Source organism: Synchiropus splendidus, chromosome 13 (genome assembly GCF_027744825.2).
Source record: "Synchiropus splendidus isolate RoL2022-P1 chromosome 13, RoL_Sspl_1.0, whole genome shotgun sequence".
Taxonomy (NCBI): domain Eukaryota; kingdom Metazoa; phylum Chordata; class Actinopteri; order Syngnathiformes; family Callionymidae; genus Synchiropus; species Synchiropus splendidus.
Window position 1 is genome coordinate 1574962 of NC_071346.1, and position 22188 is coordinate 1597149.

The 22188-nt window shown below is 50.2% G+C and overlaps 1 protein-coding gene across 2 annotated transcripts; it reads left to right on the forward strand.

Moving 5' to 3' along the window:
* The first annotated feature begins 1072 nt into the window (after positions 1-1072).
* LOC128769402 (vasoactive intestinal polypeptide receptor 1-like) lies at positions 1073-21852 on the forward strand. Of its 2 annotated transcripts, XM_053883089.1 has the most exons (13): positions 1073-1338; positions 2277-2379; positions 10719-10826; positions 13794-13894; positions 14371-14468; positions 14637-14769; positions 15248-15401; positions 17192-17252; positions 17720-17789; positions 17876-17970; positions 19528-19657; positions 20630-20671; positions 20747-21852. In XM_053883089.1, exons 1-13 carry the CDS (start codon positions 1237-1239, stop codon positions 20894-20896), a joined length of 1347 nt encoding a protein of 448 aa, XP_053739064.1. In that variant the 5' UTR covers positions 1073-1236; the 3' UTR covers positions 20897-21852. The 2 variants fall into 2 exon arrangements, with proteins under 2 accessions (XP_053739064.1, XP_053739063.1); XM_053883088.1 differs by having other exon boundaries at positions 20630-21852.
* Positions 21853-22188: the final 336 nt, after the last annotated feature.

Genomic DNA, 22188 nt, shown 5'->3' on the forward strand with positions numbered 1-22188 from the left:
AAACACTCAGGCTGTTTTCAAAGCTCGACTTGGTTTCCAGCATCTGGGGTTTCACCGGGTTCCGAACATCTCATTAGCAACAGCCTGCTGCCTCACACGGAGATGACATGGGCCTCACTCACCAGCTCTGTTGCTCTTCACCTGGCACCAGGCCGAGGGACCACAACGAAATCCACACATTTCAGCTGCGTTCACCAGAAGTTACCTTCACAGAGGCGCTTCAGCCACGACTGACTCTCCATTCATGAATCATGGTTCACTCCAAGAACCGCGTAAACAGAACCAGATCACACTTAAGTGTGGCATTTTAGATAAGCTTCATCTGCCAGTGATAGATCACGTTGGAAAACAACAATTACCATATAAATATAGAAAAATAAATAGCAAAACATGTTCAAATATTGGAGAGAAAACATGTGAAAAAGGGAGGTTGAATGAATACCCAATACTTAAATTAACCATATATACGTCATCACATAATTGCAATTATTTGCAATTATATTCCTTTTTTATTTCATGTCATTAACATGAATAGCTACAGTCGTTTCCCCAAACAAACTAAGATCTGAACAGAGCTTCAGTGACCTTTCGTAACCTTGACCCTGACCACATGAATGCCGGCGGAGGGCCAGTCACGGGCCCCAGGCCAGGCTTGGCTCTGGTCTGGTGTGGAAACATCATCAGACCTGGGACGTCTGTCTCTGCTGGGAAAGCTAGTCGATCAACACAGTGGTGCAGTGGTTAGCGCTGCAGCCTCAGAGCTCCCGGCTTTCATTTTAAATCCACTGCTGCTCCTCTGATTTCCTCCCAGAGTCACAATTTGACTAGTTCCATGGAGCAAAGGAGAAATATGCGTCAAGACTGCAGGAAGAAGACAGGTCCGTCTCAGGACGTGAATTCTAAAACAGTGCGTCTGCTCTGTGTTTGAACAGGTTTAGTCTCTTCATGTGGATGTGGGTTTGTCCCCGCTGTGGTTGTCACAGCGATGGAGAGATTCGTTCACCTGTGTGCTCGCTCAGAAAGAAGAGAGAGAGCGAGGGGAGAGAGAAGGAGGCTGGCAGAGAGAGAGAGAGAGAGGGAGGGAGAGCAGATGCGCTTCATCTTCTGACTCGTGCAAGTTTTCATCTCACTGGAGGAGAATTGGGATTCATTTATTTGGAGCTGCCAGTGAACATCGTCACAACATCAGGAATATTTTACAAACATTACCTGGATTTGCCGTCACAACATCCAGTGATGGACTTCAAGAAAGCGGAGGCGAAGATGGGAAGGAAGGAGGCACGACGTGAGACGGTCTCCCTCCTCATCTTCTGCCTTTTCCTCTGGCAAACGCCAACGGTGAGTGCCGCTTGGGAGCGCGGGGTCATGATGTGGGAGCAGGGTTTGTCATCCACCACAGAAAGTTGCCGCTGAGGTCCATACACTCAGGAGAGAGCAGTTTCCATGATAACCTATTGTGACATTAGCATGAGGAGAGGAGCTCTGGCATCACCACAGTCACCACCTTCTACCCTTGTCTCACACACACACACACACACACACACACACACACACACGCGCGGGGAGCCAGCGTCCTCATTAAGTGGCTGGCAGTAATTACAAAGACGTGCCACTTGGATTCAGAAGCATCGACGCCTGGTATCCTTCACAGAAACGAGAGAGTCAGAGAGGAGTTCAAGTGAAGCTGAGACAGTTTTTCCAGACAAAATCTCTTGAGGAGGAAACGATCATCACGGTTCATAGTCAACAAAGACTGGACCGTTGAGCTTGGAAAACGCTGGAACAGTGGCGCTGATAAAACCCCCCCAAACCTCTTTAGTTTCGACGGTCTGCACAAGCGAAACAGACATTTGGTCTGCTCATTTGTGACTGTTTATTTATCTGGATAGTTTCTAGCACGATGTTCAGCTGAATTCCTTTGAGAAAACCTGTTCAAGGAGTCAAAAAATGGAGGAACACTGAATCATTCAAATGCTGAAAGTGATACTGCGTGATGGCGTTCCACATGTCACCTGTCGAGGAAGAAAATGAACAGCCATGCAGCAAGTACCAATGTGTGAACGCAGCAGCAGTCTCTCCTCGACACCTCTGCGACCTGATTTTCATCCCCAAAAAGCCTCCCCGTGCATTTTTAGCAACTTTTCCAGGAGAGATTAAATGAACCTCCGAGGTGCTGTTGTTTGATGTTTAATAACATCCCCATGTCTCTTCACGGCGCGTGCCGCTGCAGGCCTCCTGCTTCACCGTTGATAAGTGGCTTGTCTCACTCTTTTCAGACGGACGCCATCCATCCGGACTGTGCCATCATCTCTCAGCACCTGAGGGCCAAGCAGACGTGCAGCCAGCGGAGGAGGAGCGAGAACCAGACCAGCGTCGACGGTGAGCTCGACACGCAGATCACTGTTGCTCGTCCTCACGAGCGGCGGATCGCTGGAGCTAACATCAGGGGGTCAGGCACGTCAATGAACAGTGACATTTGCTGGAACCTCACCAAGGTGGAAATGATACTGCGGTTACACACAGCAGGCAACAGGCAAAACCATGAGCAATTCACACAAGCAACCACTTCTCAACATCAGAAACATTCAGATGCACGGAACTCACGAGAACCAAGGCTAACTAGAAATAATTGTCTCTTACACTCTTACACAGATTTACCCGCATGAAACATACATTCATACATATCAAAAGTTTTATCCCCATTTTTATCCACTAATATTTATCCATAAATCTATCAATAGTTCCACTCATTCATTAGTTTATTCACACATTTATGTATTTATTACACCCTCTTACGTACACATAAGTTCACTATGAACTCACCGATTTACTTGTATTTAATGACTCATTTAATCAAACCTTCGCCACAGTATCAACAGCATTTAGCCCTACTCTCATTTATGTACATATTTAGCCACACACTTATGAAACAATCATGCTCAAAAGTTTATTTATGCAAGTCTTGAGCATGAATATAGTAATGCATCAAAAGTAAGAATCCACATTTATACACACAACTACAAATTTCTTCATATATTTTGGTGTTCTTAAGCTCCAAATTCACTTCTATTACTTCCGGTCACGTATCCGCTACAGTTTGAAAAATGAGCTTAAGCCGGAAAGCAAGGCTTGAAAAAAATAAAACACAAATTACAACAAATCACTGGATGAAATCAACATTGAAGTGTAGATGAGGAATGAATGTGTGAGAGATTTTCTCTTTTGCTGTGGCTGGCAGCTCGTGCCAGCGCTCCATGACGTCACTACCACCTCCTGTCTGGACTTTTTTTTCTTATGAAGTCAAAATGGGCTCGAGTGAAAATGAGGGTTACGGTTTAACATGGTTCTAATTCAGTCATGAAATTCCTCACTAGTGAACAGGCGTGACCGTGTGCTTTGGCAGAATCTGTCGCTGTTTTATTCATTCATCCACCCGACTGCAGATGTTCATAAGTGATCCATGCATTTATACATTTACACACGTAAATGTCCCTTCGCTATATTTGTGACCACATGTAATCATACATATAATCATCAAAGAAAAAAAGAAGAAGAAGAAGAAGATGGAATCAAACTGTTTGCGAGTCCTTGTATAAGCTTGTGTTTATTTATGAGCCCCAATCTCTCCGACACACGATGTTTCTGGCGCGTAGTCATCATGTTCAGTCAGAGATAAAGTTTATAAATCCACCTGCGCCCGATGACAGCGAGACAAAGGCAGAAAAGAAGCTTTCGCCGACACGGCAGCTCGAGACTCCCCTGGGAGCGTGTTAAAACCTGAGCCACGGATCTGTTGGAGGTGGGAGATTCATCTCAGCTGCCGGTTAGTTTTCTGTTTGGAAGCAAGCCACATGCTTCATTTTTATCGTCGCTGTGTTTTTCTCTAATATGAAATCCATTACATGCGAGACGCGTCTTAAACTCTTGTGGCTCTGACTCATTCAGTCGCTGATGAATCTCTGACTGTGAAGTCGTGATTATTGTTCGCCGTGTTTTCTGGCAAATGTGGCGCTGTTTGACAACAGTGGAGGTGAGGAGACGCAGGAAAAGCTGTGTCCGACTCCTGCAACACAACAAAGATGGCGTCGCCCCCGACAGGCAGGTGGTGGACACCAAGCTGTTAATCACAGCTGGGTTCATTTCTGTTTTGGTCACAGGATTTCACGTGAATGCAGAATAGAAGAGCTTTGTTTTGTTTACCACTGATATTCATGGCGGTTTGGACCTGTGTTGGACCGGCCCCAGGAATGCATGCGTTTCATTTTAATGAATAAACAAACCTCACAAACGAACAAAGATGGGGCCAGAGCTAGTAAGTGCTTGTGAGGACGCGGGGAATGTGAGGGAAAAACAGTGTGACCCGAGGGTCCACGATCATCAGAGAGGAAGTGAAAATGGAAAACAGGCAGAAAGAAAATGAACGTCAGAAAGGAAGATCACAGAAAACCCTACATTTGAGAATAGAGGAATTCGAATGCAGTGTTGCCTGCCTTGTAATCACTTTACACCAGGGCCAGCAAGGCCTGCTGCCCGAACATAACCAGAAATCATGAGCATATTTATGACAAAAGTGAACTTCATCTTTGACGTATCTTCTCCAAATATATTCAACAGATATATAGCGTATATAACAATCATGTCGGCTGCACCCAGCCGGTCCTTCTGATCGTGACAGACATGTCTTTCCTTATCATCGGAAAGTCAACGGCTCCGACAGAACGAGCCGCAGGAGGAACAGACACGAGGCACAAACGCAGGCGGTCAGCAACAGAGTCTGGCTGCGCGCGGCAGGAATCGGCATCAATATATCGGGATGTGATTAGTGACCAATGTGAGTCATCGGACTCTGAAGTGGTGAGGAAAGAGTGGAGGCTCTGCAGGTGCTGATGGGGTTCCATTCAAATACACTCAGCATTAACTGGCTACCTGCGACACAGAGAAAGCAGTTGTTAGCTCGTCTGGCTGGACTTCAGGACTCCAGGGCAGGAGGTCCCACATACCTTCTTCAGCTCTTCTGGGGTCCGTGACCTGGCTATACGCCCCGTTTCCAGGGAGCAGTACGGATCCTTTACACCTCGCTGGAGGTGTAGAAACAGGTGCTCATTACTCGGGAGTGAGATGTAGGTGTTAGCTAGCGTTGTTGTTTTCAGAGCTCCTGAGTCTGTGACCAGGAACCAGGGCACATCCAAGACCAGCACAGTTGAGCTGCTCCTTGATGACTGAGCTTCGTTCCCAGCAGAGAAAGTTTCTGATTGTTCTGTCCTCTGGCTCAGCTCTTTCTTCACCATGGCTCCTGCCTCTAGTCTTTAAACTCCTCCACGCCCCTCCGCAGTGGACAACAGAGGACCCTGGTCTGTGAGAGGGGGTGGAGGGAGGGGAGGGAGGGCAAAGCGCCACCTAGGGGCTGCATGGACGTGGATTTACGTGGCCCTCAGGAGGTCAAAGCAACACTATGGTCTTCAGCTTGATGGCATCAGATCCTGACGTGACTGAACTTCAGCTCATGAAGTGATGCGGCGGTGTGGAAGCGGAGCCTTTCTTCAGTCCAGGCTGCTGACTTGTTGGCAGGTTCTGACACCGGTCTGAGCTTGGGACTCCTCACACCTTCACTCTTCACTCTTCATTAGCCTGCCGCTACCTTCCGTCTGCAAGTGCACAGCAGAAGGTCACTGCAGTCATGAGGAGCCCAGGTCCCTTCAGAGTGAGAGGAACTTTCATTTGATCTTAATTACCAGAGATAACGCTTCAGTCCTCAGACGCTGCCGAGATGAATCTGCCACTAATGAGCCGGCTGTCAGTCAGCGCAGCGTCAGAGTCGCTGCTGGCTGAGGACGGAGTGGTGTCACTCCTGGTGAACTGGGACACACAGCCAGACTAATGACTGGATGCTGAGGCTCTTCATTCCTGAGCAACAACTGGGCTGTCGTGAAGCCACAGCAGCAAGTGAAGCCAGGACTCCAGGACGCCCACAGGCGTCAAGAGAGCCAAACCTCACACTTCTCATTCGTATATATATGTACACGTAAAAACTATAGGACTGTCAACAGATAATCATTTTTAATCTCAATAATGGCAGGGATCAGAGCTTAAAGGAACCCAATGCGTCCTGTCCTTGAGGGGAGCACTTCTCCCTGCAGTCCTCAGAGGACGGCGCTCACAGTTGGTGGACACAGATGCCGTAGGTAGCTGGTGTCAAACTGGAGGCCCGGAGGCCAAGTCAGGTCAGTTTAGGATGAAAATAGATCCAGTTCACTTCTCATTGAAAGTGCACCAAAACTCCATCAGCTCCTTCGTCGTGACCTCCAGAGAAGAGTGATCAAGCTCTGCCCTTTGAGAGGCTAAATGTCAGGCATTTGTCTGGAGACTGCCGGGGAATTCAGCGAGACAAGGGGGACGGGAGGCAGCTTTGGAGCAGGTGAGGAGAGACAGTTCATTCTTTATTTCAAAACCTGAAGTGGATTTGTTCCTCGACTCTATGAGCTGGTGCGACTCCTCAGCAGAAGAGCTGGGATCAGTCACCCAGGTGCAACTTCCTCCTGTCGACCTTTGGTCCTGGGCCAGGTCGCTCCTCCGACCATCACGTGAGGAGCTTTGGATCCGAGCCGCCATTAAGCCGGGACTTTCCCTGGAACCATAGAGCAAATTGCCCTCAGACACCACATGGCAAATATTGCGCCGCAGCTCACCAGCTTCACTGAGGAGGACTACGAAGTTTCACTTGTGAAAAGTTCACGTCTGCCAGCATTCTTCTCTTTGATCCATTATTTACTTGAGAGAGGCTGTTACATGCGGAATAATGCGCCTTCACGAGCTGGAGACGAAGACGGCGAGCAGCCAAGCCATTATTGATAACAATATAATGACGCTGTTGGATGTTATCATCGCAGAATATCAATGAGGCGGCGCCCTCTCTGGAATGCATCCAGCGATTGTACATTTAATCAAGCCACATTTGTTCCCACCGCTCCAGAGTCCCCTTCGAGATCAGCCAATATCAGCATATTAATATTGCATGTCTTCATCCCGGGCTTCTCGGAACGTCACTTTTGGGCCAGAGAGACGTGACGCTTGTCGCCGTGCCCTAACTCGGCAACATGTTTTTCATTTTATCTGCTATATATATTTAAAATCAACCTTGAAAAATAAATCAGGAAATAGAAAATGGATTCACGTCATGGAGAAGATGCCGCCCAAGTCAGATCAAAGTTTGAGGAAAGGCAGCGTCACTGTCCTCCCTGAGGCTCTGTCAGTAACATGCTGCTTTTTACCAGCCGACGTCATACACAGCCATGGCCTGTATGTGGCGCTGTGAGGCTCTCGCTATTAACAGAAGAAGAATAACGTATCATGAGCCAGTGACAAGGTTATTCCAGTTACCTGAGAAGAGGGAAGTGGAATATGAGCAGAGGGGGCGCTGATGTTCCTGGAAATACTGGCGTTTTCATGTAGAAAAGCTGCTGGACAAAGTGGAAAGTGAAAGCAAACTTCCTGTTTATGTTAAAGGAAGCCATCTTGGATGTGTACTCAGCTTGGAAACCAAGAATTGACACAACTGGGAGGCACAACTGGAGACCCAGACGGGACGAGACAAACCCTTGAGCACTACAACATTAGTCTGTAGTGCGAATTTGGGAACACTACCACCACCTAGGGGTCAGTAGAGAGGATCTCAGCCAGCTGGGAGGAAGCCCTCCAGAAACATAACAAAGATGGCGCCTGCTGTGTGGAGGTTTAACTCAACAAAGATGGACTTTAATGGCCTCAGTTTTTCTTCAGAACCGGGTCATGGTCCTGGACCCCCGGCTGAGGATTCACCCTTCTCCTTCAACTGATCTTGAATAAAGCCTGGAATATCTGCGCCTTCACCGGAGCGGAGTGGCTGGTAGGAGCGGGTCCGGGTCAGGGAACCGACTTGGCTTTGACAGCCAGCACCAGCTCGGTCCTCCTGAGGCCGGAGACATCAGTCCATCAAATTATGAAGAGAACTGACAGGAAGATTAGCTCTCTGGAAAAACATTTCACTCTAAAGCGCAAGTCAATCAAACCGATGTTTGATGGTACGGTTCCAGGAGCTGGAGGCGCCGAGGAATTGGACTGGTACCGAGAGTGGAGTTCATTATTCTGGCGAGAATCGAAATCTGGGTTACACGCTGGTAGCTGGCTCCATGCCCCCGCAGCAAATGTTCTGGCGTAAAACTACTAACAGTTGCATCACTGAGCTGGTGTCTTCCGCCAGCAGGGGGAGACAGACTTGTCCACGGCTCAGAGAACAGCCACCCGACAGTGTCCTGGGATGACTTGAGCCAGTTTCTGCTGGAAGCTTGAGGCCAAATATGGCATCACATCTTTCAGTATAAGCGATGAGCTTTCAGTCTGAGAAGGAGCGTTTATATTCATGAGGAGCGACGGAGGTGGGAGTGGGAAGCCTTTGCTTCCCTGCGACGCCCGGAGACGGCGGGATGCTCACACGTGACCGGACGTGCCGACCTTTGATCAGGAGGCAGGAACAGCCTTTCATCTGAAAGCGTCGTATTCCGGAAGCAGTTTGTCAAATCCGTCCCCGGTGGACACAACTCACCTCTGCAGGCCCACTAAGGGATGGAGTCACTCCCCAGACAGGCAAAATGAATGGAAGTCTGAAATAAGAAACTGTCCAGACCAAACTGTGGCAGTTTCTCCGTCTCGGGTCGACAGCTTGGCTGACCACGTGGGTTTGGGGCAGCGGTGGGCAAAGACATTTCCTGGCTGCTGAGGCAGTTGTGAGGGGCGGGGCATGTCAGATGGACGTCTTGAACCAAAGTGTTATTTGATTTTAGATCATTTTATTATAAACAGTATTGTCAAATAAATACAGGAAGTGGTGAAAACCTTTGGAACATAACTGTGGGATAACCATGTCAATTTAAGATACAACAACACCAATACAGGTGACAGGCCCCGTGTGGCCCCCGGCAGCACTTTGTCCTGTATGATGAGGGCAACAGGGGGGGATTCATAATCCGGATTATGATGCAGTAAAAGTGACTTTACGGAACAGAATTGTTCCCAGTCAGAAATAATATGGTCTGTACAAGTAACATCTGCTCGACTTACATCCACCCGTACTTATGACCACAGCCAGCAGATGCCTATCTTTTTTATTCAATGTCTGGCAGCGCAGCACGTACCAGGCCGGCATCACGTACGACAGTTACGGCAGCACAGTATCCCAGCATCTCACTCTCTCACAGCCATCTATCACTACAGTAGCACCTATAACCCTTGTGTCTGCTATTTGGAATGGCATTCGACTTAGGTCCAATTTGACTTAGGACCGGTTGGTTGGAACCGATCCCGTTCGTAAGTCAGATGTTACTTGTAATTTCCTGCTCTGAACAGGACGTGCTAACGGAGCTAATCCCAAAGCATTGACCAAGTGTGATGAGCAATGTTGTCAGAGAATGTTGACCTCAGAAGGCCTCCCTGGACGCAGGACTGAGGTGACGGTCACAGTGACAGCAGCTTGAAGAGGTGGTCACGACTTCCTCCCGCAGCCCGTCGCTCCCTGCGCTGGATTTCCCGCGGAGCCGTCGTGGCTGTCATTCCCGGCCTGTGGGGCCTCATTCTCATGTGTTTTGGTCTCACTTCAGCTGCAGGAAATAATGAAGAGAAACCCCCTCGCTCTTCTCCGCTCCGCGAATGTTTTAAAAATGAAAAAATGTTTGCTGACGGCTGAAGGAATCTGTCCCATCATGATACGTCTCGACGGCTCTTTGTTTGGCTTCCTCTCCCGAGGCTTGGTCGTGGGCACAAAAATTCAAATTCGTTCTGACAGGAAGAGAGAAAATGACATGGTGGAGTCCCTTGCAGTGTGAAGCTGGCGTTGGCCTTCACGAGGGGAACTAGTTCTGAAGGAAATTTGGAAAAATTATAATAAAACGTCGAAAACATTAGCATGGAGTTGAGGAAAGACGAGGTTTTGGCTTCGATCTCGACCCTTTTGTGTAAGCAGTCCAGTCTTTGGACGTGTGGTTCTGTCTGATCTATTCAGATGGTGTGAGTTTCTAACATCCAAAAGATGAGGCACCCATGAACCCCCGGCTGATCCGGAGAGCAGCTCGATTGCTCTGACTCACAGGAGGCCCCACAGGTACCAGGTGTCTCCAGCTGAAGAGCCACAGTCTGTTGGCCGAGATGGAGAGTCAGGTCAGGCATGTGACACCAGGCTGGGTCAGAATGATGCAGTGGAGATGTTCAGACGGATTAGATGGGGAGAAGCAGATATCAAGTCCATTTCACCGGATCAAACAGGTGTAATGGAGAGGACTGGACCGGTCCGATTGGCCCACCCAGGCCCGGCGTGAGCGCTCAGAGAGCACCATGATGTTTTGGTCAGGTGGGTTGAGTCGATCCTCTGGATGGAACAGAGATTTTAGTGGAGATAGGTGACTGTCTCGTGGCTGCAGAAGATGCTCTGCTGACTCCAAGTCACGACTCCGTGACTCACAAATTGTCATGATTCCTGGGGGAGTCTGGACAGATGAGCATCGATCCACGAGCCTGTGCAACCGTCCGGAGAAATGAATGTGTTGTGTGGACCCATCATGTTGAACCGGGTTTTTTCATGTCGAGTGCCGAACCATGTCACGCGTGCCGGCGGTAATCCTGGAGGACACACCCCTCAATCTCACACTGCAGTTTGAGATTCGTGCTAATCCCTCTTCTCTCTCCGGCGGCAGGATGCAGGACAGAGTGGGATGAGATCCGATGCTGGACCAGAGCGGACGTGGGACAGGTGGTCAACGTGTCCTGCTCCGAGGTCTTTCAGCACTTCTCAAGCAGCCAAGGTTTGTTCTCTCTCAAACTGACTCATGGGAAGAGAAGCTTCGGCGAATTAAAACCAGAGCCCAAGTTCCAATCTGAATTTGTTCTGAAGGCAGATAAAAACGTAATAATGTAAAAGTCAGGCTGACTGACCAATTATACAATAAATTGAGTGATACAAGCATTTCCATTCCCTTAGGAGAAGAAAAACAGGAATAACATTTAAAAATCACAAAAAAACAAATACTCTGATGTGTCCTTTGGTTGATGAGAAAATAGCCCTCTGAAAATGAAGCTACATAAGTTTAAAGCAGAGGCGGCCTCAGAGCCCCACTGTTCTACTGTGTTGCTGAACACAGCCACATGTTCCAAACACGTCAGGCTGTGAGGCTTCACCTGAGCAGCTGCTCACCTGACTCAGTAGAGCGGTTAAAGCTCATCCCTGTGTGTCACCAGGTTGCTGGTTCACACCCGATGTACGTCTCTTGTGCATGTCTTTTTCAAATTCCTCCATTTTACTGTGATCCTCCTGGAAATATCAAGCGGCGTAGATCGAAATGTGGGCGCCATTGATTTGACTCCTCTATGTTTGGACGTGGCTCCTAGCACCAATAACGTGGCCCCACTCTGTGTGTGTGTGAGCCACGCTGCAGACTGGAGTGTCTCATCTTCACTCCACTGAATTCAACGGACCTCACCACCATCAACAGTGACTCACAGGTGAAACACAGGCCAGACCTTTAGTTGAGGGCAGGACAGAGTCAGACGTGGAACTGGGTCATGTCTGTCGTGTTGATGGTGGATCTGATGACGCTCCAGGTCTGAGGACCACCACTCATATCGCTATTGAGCGTGCGGTGAGGTTTATCGTTTATGTTTCAAAGTTAAATGAAGGTCAAAGTCTTTGACCAATATTTTGCCATTTCGCTGGAATAGCTCTTACTTTTTCCTCTTATTTCCTGTATAAACCATCATCTCAGCAGCAACTTGACCAAAGTCGCAGCCAGTTCGGCTGCTCTTTTGGTGAAGAGCCGCATGACACTGGGGAAGGAGCCGAGGGTTTGCCAGCCTGTCGTTTGGCTCCATGTTTGCATGAAAAAAGTGCTGTATGTGAACGTTTTAATCACGTCCATCACACTTCAGCGCTCAGATATTCCTCTTCTGATCCGCTGCTAAAGAGCGGCTTCTGCTTGAGCGCGTGCGTCAGCAGGCTCGGCTCCACTCTGGACCCTCAGTGTCAGACTGGCTTCAGTGGACCACCTCACTGACCGAAGAGCAGTGCAGTTGCCCTCAGTTATTCCCGTCCTTCTGCTGCGCGCGGCCTTTGTAGCTACAGGGTTTGAGCACCAACCTCTCCCTCATCACTGAGCTCAGAAGGGCATTTACTCTCCTGGAGAAAAACCTTCCCTCAACAACCCGGCAGCGGAGGAAGATGGGGGTCAATCACCCGACAGTTTCAGCTCAGTGGCCCTTTGATTGCACGTGCCAGCGCTTTCCTCATGTCTCGCTTCAGTGATCCAATCATCACCCGATCACCTGAGCGGCCTGGACCCAGAGTGCTGTTCCCCTCCTCCTCCCCCACTTCAGATGAAACCCACCCGCCGCGCTCCTCTCTCAGAGAATCTCCTCTGTGCTGGGATCTTAAACAACAGTGGCCCCTCTGCTGGGGCCGGTGCTGGTCTCACTAACTGGCAGGCGCCAGCAGATGAACCCACAGATGCAGGAGCTTCAGGACTGTGTGGTGACTGCTCAGTTTTGGAAACACAAGGGCGCCACCTCAAGGTCAGGACAAATGTGTTCTGACAGACGGCAGCTTCCCAAAAGGTTGGATGAAAGAGCAGAGCGTTCCAAGCTTACGGTCATGGGTTCCTCCTCTCAAACATGGAGACCCCTGTTCTGTAATAGGTGGTTTACAGAGTCAAACTCAAGGTCAAACCCGGCCCACCAACACATTTTGAATCACATGAATAAGTGTGTTGGAAAGCAAACTGAGAACCTAATACAGGAACAAAGCAGGTGGATCCAGAACAACTAGAGCTTTGCCCGTGGACACGCTCGTGAGTGGAGGCTGTGAAAGTCCCCAACACGTGAAGAAAACCCCATCAAACAGGTGAAAGGAATCTTGATGAAAGATGCCGATGAGTGTTTGACTCTGCCTTCAGACTCAGTTTCAACTGCCTTTTTTCATTATTGAAGTAATGAGGCCTGACTTTATTTTGGTGTGCGAATTGTTGAGTGAAACTTTGGCCCCTTCACGTGACGCAGTTCCGCCTATCTTTCTCCTGATTGTGTAACAAGATCAGCAGGGGCCAAAAACGGTGTTAGATTGTCCAGAGCAGCGCTGGCCGTGCTCCCTGACTCCAGGGACGAAAGACGGATTCAGAGTTGGACGACAAAGCCACACTGGTTTGTACAGAGGAGCGAAGTCTTGCTCCACATCCCAACGGCAGACCATGTGTCTGAAGCCTGCCATCTAGTGGTGAGACGTGGGCAGAGAAGATGGATCGAGTTCAGTCGAATACGATCCGAGTCAGTAGACGGGTGAAGGGTGACGACTGAATTGAATACGATTGTTGAATGGATTTCCCTGGACTCTGGTCACCATCCAGGTCCACAATCGTTTCGGATGGGATTGTTCTCTCTCGGTGGTGTGAGAGAAGTCGACTGCCACCTGTTGTCCCGCCGGGCTCATTGCTATCAATGATATTTCAGGCGATAAAATAATCCTAAATATGGGCGGGAGTGAAGAGCTCGGCGGAGGTCTGCACTCTCTGAGTGCTTCTCTAGTCCCATGACTCGTGGCTGACAGCCAGTGATCTCGGGGCCACTCTGGGGTTCACAAGCTATTCAGGCTGAGTCGTGCGGAGTGGAAACAGTTGGACGGGAAACTGAGGGCAGTTCCTCAGTAAATCAAGAACGATTGTACTGGCACATTAATGTGAAACAAAGTGGATTATGAAACTGGAATGTTTTGCTTCCTTCCTCATCAGGGTTCGTTTACAGGACCTGCACTGCGGACGGCTGGTCGGAGATGAGTCCGCCCTACGAGGAGGCCTGCGTCTTCAGCAGCGACGGGGAGCCCGAATCAGAGGTACAGAGTCAGAAGCGCTGGGGGGTTGGCCTCGGGGGCCCTTCATGTTGAGTTTGAGGAGGGAGACGAGGAGACCTCTCCTGGAGGCTGGGGATCAGAACTGCCGGGCGAGACTTGTCACATGAGGGGGGAACCATTTGGAGCCTCTCAGGGGGCAGAAGTGGAGCCTGGGGCCAGATTCTGCCGCAGAACAGAGAGCTGCTCTGTGCAAGGTGAACATCACGGGTCTGGTTCTTCAAAAGCTCCGCCAGGTGGGGAGCATCTTCCTCCACGGTGGAGGGAAACCAAAGACACTCGAGAGCAGCCACCGCAGGAAGAATAGCTGGGCTAAAAATACAACTTTCAAGAGGCGACAGATGAAGAAACGCATCCATAACGTCGCGCTGTATTCCGAGAGTCGCGGCTCCTCCGCGTCAGAGAGGAGTGAAGCTGTTGTGGTGCGGCGCCACTGATCTGGCTGGTGTTGTGTCGTGCAGACCAGCTACCTCTCCACGCTGCGGCAGGTTTACACCGTGGGCTACGCCACCTCCCTCCTCTCCCTCATCACCGCCATCGTGGTGTTTACAGCCTTCAGGTACGACCTCAGCCGCGCGCCTCTGGTTTCACGGCCTTCAGCTCCGGGTGAGTCTCAGCCTGTTTTGGGAAGGCGACATGGAGCCGAGAGGTTTGGATGAAGAGCAGAGCTGTAGCTTGAAGCCTGCGGAGTTTGAGCCATTTTCTCTGTGTTCCATCTGCGTCTCAGGAAGTTCCGCTGCACCCGAAACTACATCCACGTCAACCTCTTCTCCTCCTTCGTCCTGAGGGCCAGCGCCGTCTTCGTCAAGGACGCGGTGCTGTTTGCCGACGAGACGCTGGACCACTGCTCCATTTCCTCGGTGAGCGTCATCTGCCTGACTCCCTCATCGGCGCCGTGATCGAGTTAGCGCTGCAAATGAAGCAAGAGCCGTGGCAGCTGTCCCTCATTTCTCTGCTGCTCGGGCTAATTGCTCATGACAACACTGAGCTGCTGCAGAACAAATGAGTGGAGCGGCGGGGAAATACACGCAGAAGAGGCATTGATACGGGAAAGTGTGAGAAGCCTGTGACCCTCCGCCCTGGAAAATGAGTGACTGAATACATATGCTGGGAGAGATGAATGTTGACGTATGAATATAAGCCGCAGCTTTGCACTGAAGCTTTAAGCGTCTGACAGGAACGTAGCAGTCAAACTGGGGAAATGTTTGAGCGGCTGGTTGATATCAGAATATATGAAGAAGACGAATTGAAATGACGTGGAGGTTTTGAGGTCCAGCGGTCGGGGGCCTGACCACGGGGACCACAGCTCCGGAGCTCACGGCTCTCTCCTGTCCGCAGGCGGCCTGCAAGTCTGCCGTGGCCTTCTTCCAGTTCAGCATCCTGGCCAACTACTTCTGGCTGCTGGTGGAGGGCATGTACCTGCAGACGCTGCTGGCCCTCACCTTCGTCTCCCAGAGGAAGTACTTCTGGTGGTACATCCTGACTGGCTGGGGTGAGTCCCCACAACACCACACTCTGGCTCACTCAGATCAGCTGCCTTCCAGGCCTGACAAGGACATGCAGGTGGAACGCTCCTGCTGACTCTGTCACAGTGGGGAACCATCTAGCGCCCCCTAGCACCAGGTCTGATCACACCCAGGAATCTCAACCATCTTATGTTGCTATTGCCTTCGACAAACGTCCACCAGGTTTGTATAATAACCTTCAGCAGACGATGATGACGAGAGAAGGAGTAGCTTGGGGCTGTTCCTGTGGTGGTTGATCCTAGAGTTGAGAGAGCTGCAGCGTCTTCTCGCTCACCATGTGTGCGAAGAGCACTGCTGCCACCTGCTGGTCCACTGAGCTCACTGCAATCAAAAACATTTCAAATGATAAAAAGAGAATGGATTCTCTTTTCTGGTTCGATTTAACAGTTGGACCAGCAGGGGGGGTTCATGAGGGTGTCAGGTGAAGTGGGGATGCAGCGTCTTTTAAGGGAGCAAGTTTGAAATCGTCTGTTGCTTATTAAGTGTCCAGCTTGTACCGTACTCAGCTGGAAGTGGAGAACCTCGTGGCTGCGTTGCTTAATCTGACAAAAGTCTTCTTCAGGGACCCCTAGTTTCATCCATGTCCTCCGCAACACGACCACGTCACCTTCTGATCCCCAACTCTCGGAAGCGCCTGCTGCTAAAACCCTTTAGTGCCGTCCTGGGCAAAGTGCGGCCCGGGGGCCACATGCGGCCCCATGCCTGTATTTTCGTGGCCCGTTTGATGTCGGACTAAAACTAATATCGCCACACTTTTCTGCCTTTTATGTTCGTTCTCTTTAGTCACCATCACCACATCAATACTAAACATAGTATGTTCTTGTTTTAAGACTAAAATTTAACTTTTTTCATTTTTTGTGTTTTTCTTGTTCCTCAAAATACATTGAAGTAATACTGAAAATATATTTTGGAATAAATTGACTTTTTATCTTGAAGTCCATAGTGGATTTATATTCAAATTAAGTGGCTATAAAATGAAATATCGGTTTCATGGCATATTTACACTTCTTAATATCTTCCATTACATTTCATCTTATTAGGTTCATTTTCTCTTTGTTACATCAGTATATATTTTGGATATTTTCCATCATGTTTTGTAGTCACAACCGTTGGCCCTTTAAGAAACGCAGCTCTGCTCTAGTCCAACGTGGATCTTGTTTTTGTGGTCCTTCTCCATGAGACCGTCTCAGAGAACAGATCTCGCCGGAGCCTTGTTGTGCGAGCGCTCGGTCACGACGCCGATGCACAACAAATGTAGGTCAGACCGCGCTGTTTAAATTAGAAGCTGCAACTCACAGGAGCGGCAGACGGAACCCAGAGATCAGAGCCGACCAGACGGCTGTCAAACCCAGCGCTGACCTGTTCCTCCTTCTGCCTTCATTTATCTTGATCCCGCTCTGATGCTTGAGCCGCAGACGGGCAGCAGAGCAGAACAAGCCCTTCAGACAAGCGTTGGCTGAGCAGCCATGTTGGAAAACTCATTAGAATTTCTAATATTGTCGACCTCAGCTGCCGCTCACAAACCTTCCCAAACTTCACCAGCCTTATCTGCTTAGTTCCGGTTCCACTCCCTCACGGACGCCTCGCGCGGGGCTCGGGTCTAATTCCGGCTCGCTGATGCAAAGACCACGTGCGCAGCCTCCAGCGAGGCCGACGGCTTTTGTTGCCTGGAACGAGCAAATAAGCAGCTGGGTTCTCGCTGGTGTGGTTCCACCCCTGTGTTCCGCTCCAGTTTACGTGTGTTGACACTCCGCAGGGCTTCCATCCAGCGTGCTGATCCTCTGGGTGCTGACCAGGGTTTTCTACGACGACCGAGGGTGAGCGTCGCAACGTTCTATGGTCTAGACTTCATCCTGTGGTGTGTAGCGTGGCGCCATTCAGCCTTTTTTTGTCACAAAATTGCTCACGTAAGCAAAATAAATAAAATAAAAGTTGAAACAACGAAGGAGCTTGAAACATTGCAGCTAATCAACACCACCATAAAAGTTAAAATGATGCAGAACTTCCAAAAAAATCCCAGTAGAATGACCAGGAATACTTGATAAAACACACTCTGGTCTCAACAAGCTAGCACTCACGCGAGCACAGCACCCTGGAACTGCGGTGCTAACCCGAGCTAACAAAGCGCTTCAGTGGTGAGTTAGCTCCGACTGCTACAAAGGTTCAAGCTAACCCGAGCTAACAGCCATGTTAGCGCTCCACTAGCATGGCGCTACATTAGCGCAGTCACAAGAACATCGCTGATGTGAAACGGCTTTTCACGTGTGTGTGTGTGTTGTGGCAGCTGCTGGGACGACACCGACTCCGTGGGCATCTGGTGGATCATTAAAGGGCCGATCACGGCGTCGCTGCTGGTGAGTGTGGCAGCGCAGGAGCCGCGTGTTTGGGCGGGGCCCATGTTTCCGCGGCTCATGTTCTCCACTCGCGTCCTTCACTGCAGATCAACATCGTGATTTTCGTCAACGTCATCAGGATTCTGGTTCAGAAGCTGAAATCCTCGGCCATAAACGGGAACAACGACAGCGGGCACTTCATGTGAGTCTGACCCTCACGTTGAGAGGACTGAAGTGAGGCTCCACTGGAGCGAACCACTCTGAAGGGAACGTTCATTCTTTCACTGTGTCTGTTTGAAATGAAGGTTATACATTTGTTGTCCATCATGGTCCGTAAATACTGCACATTCGAGAGTTGTTAGGGCCTCACTTTACTATTCCTCTCACTCTCTTCATTTCTAAATAACATTCACCTGTTGTTTTATTTATGCAGTTTCTTTAATAGTTCATTTAAAAAAAACGTTAGATGAAAAAAAGAAATTTTTTTGCCTCTACTCAAACTGTTTTTTAAAATTCAATTCATTTGTAATTTTTTTTCCTCTCTCGTGCTAATTGGGTTATTTTTTATCTTTATTTTTGCTTCTTTTTCATTCATTCATGTATTTTTATTTTTCTCTCCAACTGGGTAGCATTTGTTTATGGATCACACTGGACCTTGGTATTTAATTTTAAATGGCCAGGTTAACCTCTCTGAGACGGAGAACAGAGTCAGACAGGAAAACAAAGACCTTCCCTGTTCATCTCTGTCCAGGGTCATAAAACTTCTGTCCACAGTTGGGAATAGATTTATGAGGCAGAAATGATCTCACCTGAAAATCAGAGGGGATCATCTGGATTAGCATGTGGAGCGCTAATGTGGACGTGGTTCCTCTCCTGCAGCACAACAAACATGGTGGCTGATGCCAACTTTACCACGTCACTGTTGGTGTTGTTGTTGCTGCGCGTCTTCCTTCCTTCTTCCTCCTCCTCCTCATGCACGGCCTTTCCTTCGCTCACATCACCTGTTCCTCTGTGACGGGAAGAGTTTCTGAGGACAGCGCGGCAGAACTTGCTCTCATGCTGCGTGCTGCTAAATGGGAAGTCGGGTGTGTGACTCGGAATGAAAGCTCCGGATCTGAGAGTGAGAGGAGAGGAAGAGTCCCGGGACGCGCTCAGGAGAGAGGAAGAAGCCCGAATGAATCTTGACTTTCTTCTTCTGCTCTCAAACGTAAATGTCGCGAGCGGGTAAAAATAGAGCCGCGCACCAGGAATAGCTGGCGTCAGTCGCACCGCTCCTTGGCTTCAGATGGAATTAGCTGCCAGACGTGGAGCGACGGATGAAAACCGCCGTCGAGATTCAAGTGAAAATACTTATAGACTTTGTTTAGACGTCGCACCTGCAGCTAGCAGTGCGCGACATGCTAACCAGCTACAACTGACTGCTTCAGTTGACGGCTGCATCTGAGTTAGCAGTGTTATTCAGTAACAAACAAACATGGCAACATGTGTTAGCGCATGGGCTACATGAATTCACCACATCCTGCCAGAGCTTCTTGACTTGCTTTGACGAGTCACAGTCATGTGGGGCAGCGGGGAGAGAGCGAGCGGCGGCGGCGAGGCGGGGCTGCAACCTGCGTCCGTCCTTCACCGCGGCTGATAAACTAAATGGCAGCGTGATACGGGGTTCTAATCTGCGAGCGATCGGCGCTGGGTGATCAGGTGACATTTCAGTGCGGGGCTGAAAACAGAGGACTCCTCACCAGCGCTTCTCTTCCCTCAGACGCCTGGCCAAGTCCACGCTCTTCCTCATCCCCTTGTTTGGGATGCACTACACCGTCTTCGCCTTCCTGCCGGAGAACACGGGGGTGGCTGCCCGCCTCTACATCGAGCTGGGCCTGGGCTCCTTCCAGGTGAGTTCACACGCGCCGCACAGGTCACATGACCACAGGCGCCGCCCCCCGCACACTGACGCCACGAAACGGACGCACTTTTCTGAAGTGATTTTGCTTGTTGGTGAGTTTCCGTCCACTTTCCTTCATCACCTGAGCCACAGGGCCTCTGTGGGTCTGCCCCGGGGCCTCCTCCTGAGAAGCGTCCGGACAGGACCTCCGCAGCAGACCTTTGCTCTGCTCCGAGTCTCCCCCAGATGACTGAGCGCCTGACCCGTCTCTAAGTGCTCAGCCAGGACCAAAGCTCTGCACAGTGGGACGCAGATCCACAGGAGACTCCGGAGCTTTGTCTCGTGGCTCTGCTCTGTCTTCTCCACGAGATGCTGCCCAACCCATCCCTCACTCTGGAACAAGACCGAGACACCTGACGGCTGTTCCAGGCTGAGCTGTGGGTCCAGGCAGTGGCAGCCTCGTGTTCACCGGCTGGAAGCCCCAGCTCCTGGAGCTTCTCCCGGGGAGCCCCACCTGCCGTCCTCCCTGTAGACCCTCTGGTTTCCTCCCACACTCAGTCAACACACTGGTGAATTGATGATTCTAGAGTATGGGAGTCCTTCTCCAGTGATGGGCGGGTAACCAGTCCAGCGTGACTCCGCCTCTCACCCCGAAGAGCTGTGACTGACTCAAAATGAATGAACAAAAAAAAGCCAACAAGTTCATCTTTGTGGTGTTGGACTTTGGAAGCAGATAAAAGGTGGACTTCCTGTGTGGAGTCAGCATCAACTGGCTCAGAAGACGAAGCTAAATGCTCCAGTTTCCTCCCACTCGTCACCTCCGCGCCACATGTGCTGCTGTGCGTTGCCTGAGACTCACTGTGACACAAGTATTCACTGCGACTGACACCATCTCACGTGACGGTGGAACGCTTGGACACGCGCCGCTCTAGAGCGCTGTCAGTGGCGGGGTGTAACCGGGCGGCGGGTTTGTGTGTTGCAGGGCTTCGTGGTGGCGCTGCTCTACTGCTTCATGAACGGAGAGGTGAGGCCCGCGTGCACAGGGATAAAGCGGGAGGCGGATGGCGCCGGGGTCCCAGCTGCTTGCTCTGCCCTGCAGGTCCAGGCCGAGCTGCGGCGCTGGTTCTGGAGGTGCCACAGTCAGAACCAGCTCAGCCCCACCAAGAGAAGCATCACGCAGACCACCACGGTCAGAGGCCGGGGGGGTCTCCGCCGGCCCCCCTCCACCGGGCAGCTCTCCTCCGTATGAGCAGCGCCGCTCCTGCAGGGGGCGCCAGAGGTGAACCACCAGGCGACCCTGCCCTCTGTTCAGAAGTGAATGTCCTTGAATGTTTGAATCGTCTGTGAGGCGACGGACGCTCAGGTGCGAGAGGAGCGGAACAAACCAGGCAGCGACTCGCCCTCCAGGGGGCAGGACGTGTCTCCAGCTTCAGAGGGGAGAGAACGGCACGGGAATCATGGGGAGACTTCCAGGCTGCTGTCGCCCGCCTCGCCGAGTCAGCGACACCCGACGCCACACAATAAAGAGTCTCCAGCACAGGGCTCTGCATTTGGGCTCCGAGTCGCACCTTCTTCACAGCAGACCGTAGACGACTGATGTCATGAGAGGATCATGTGACGGTGGGAACCACTCAGGTCCAGAAAAGCTTAACAGTGTCAATGGTGACCGAATTCAGAGGGTGAAAACAAAACAAAAAAACATTACAAGAAATAAACAATGACATACTGCCAGCCAAACGAAGTAAAAAAAAAAACGAGTAAAAATAAATAATAAAAAACCAATACATCTAAAACAAAAAAAGAAAAAAATAGCGCTGTCAATTGATTTAATTTTTTTATTGTGATAAATCGAACTAAAACCTGAGTGAACTCGTGATTACGCGCAAAAATAATCGCACCTTTTGCATCTGACTGAATGTTAATATTAATCCTCCGATGCGCTACAACCACGTGACAAACATATATGACATTAAATTTTCACGTCTAAACTCACAGCAGAGTGGCCGATCACGTCTCCTCGTGCAAACGCGTGTTGAGTCCACACCATTCTGTAGCGGAACCTCCGCAGTTACTGAGCCACGCAGACGCCCGCTAACAGGACGGGTGTATCGCTCATCGTTGGAGCATCAATCCGGATGAGACCCGCGGCCGTGCGCAGCTCCGCCCCCCGGCGGTCAACAAGACCGACGGCGTTTCACGCGTCAAACGCAGCGATCGCGACCGACGGACCCCTCAGCGGCGACAGCGGATTTAAAACCACCGCTGACGATCGCGACACCGTCTCGCTCACCTCTCTGCCGGAGTCTCAACGGCTCGGCTTCCGGGGTTCCAAACTACGGAACGGTCGGAGGGTCATCCGGGGAAGGGGACGGTTATCGCACATCATAAACATGAGCGGACTGATTATAGTTAACACGTTTTTCACTTTGACCGCCCTGAAAAATACATGTTTTGGGAAAAACTTCAGTATTGTTTAAAAAAAAGGTAAAATAAAAAACACACTTAAAGAGCAAATTATTTTATTATTATCTATTATTTTAT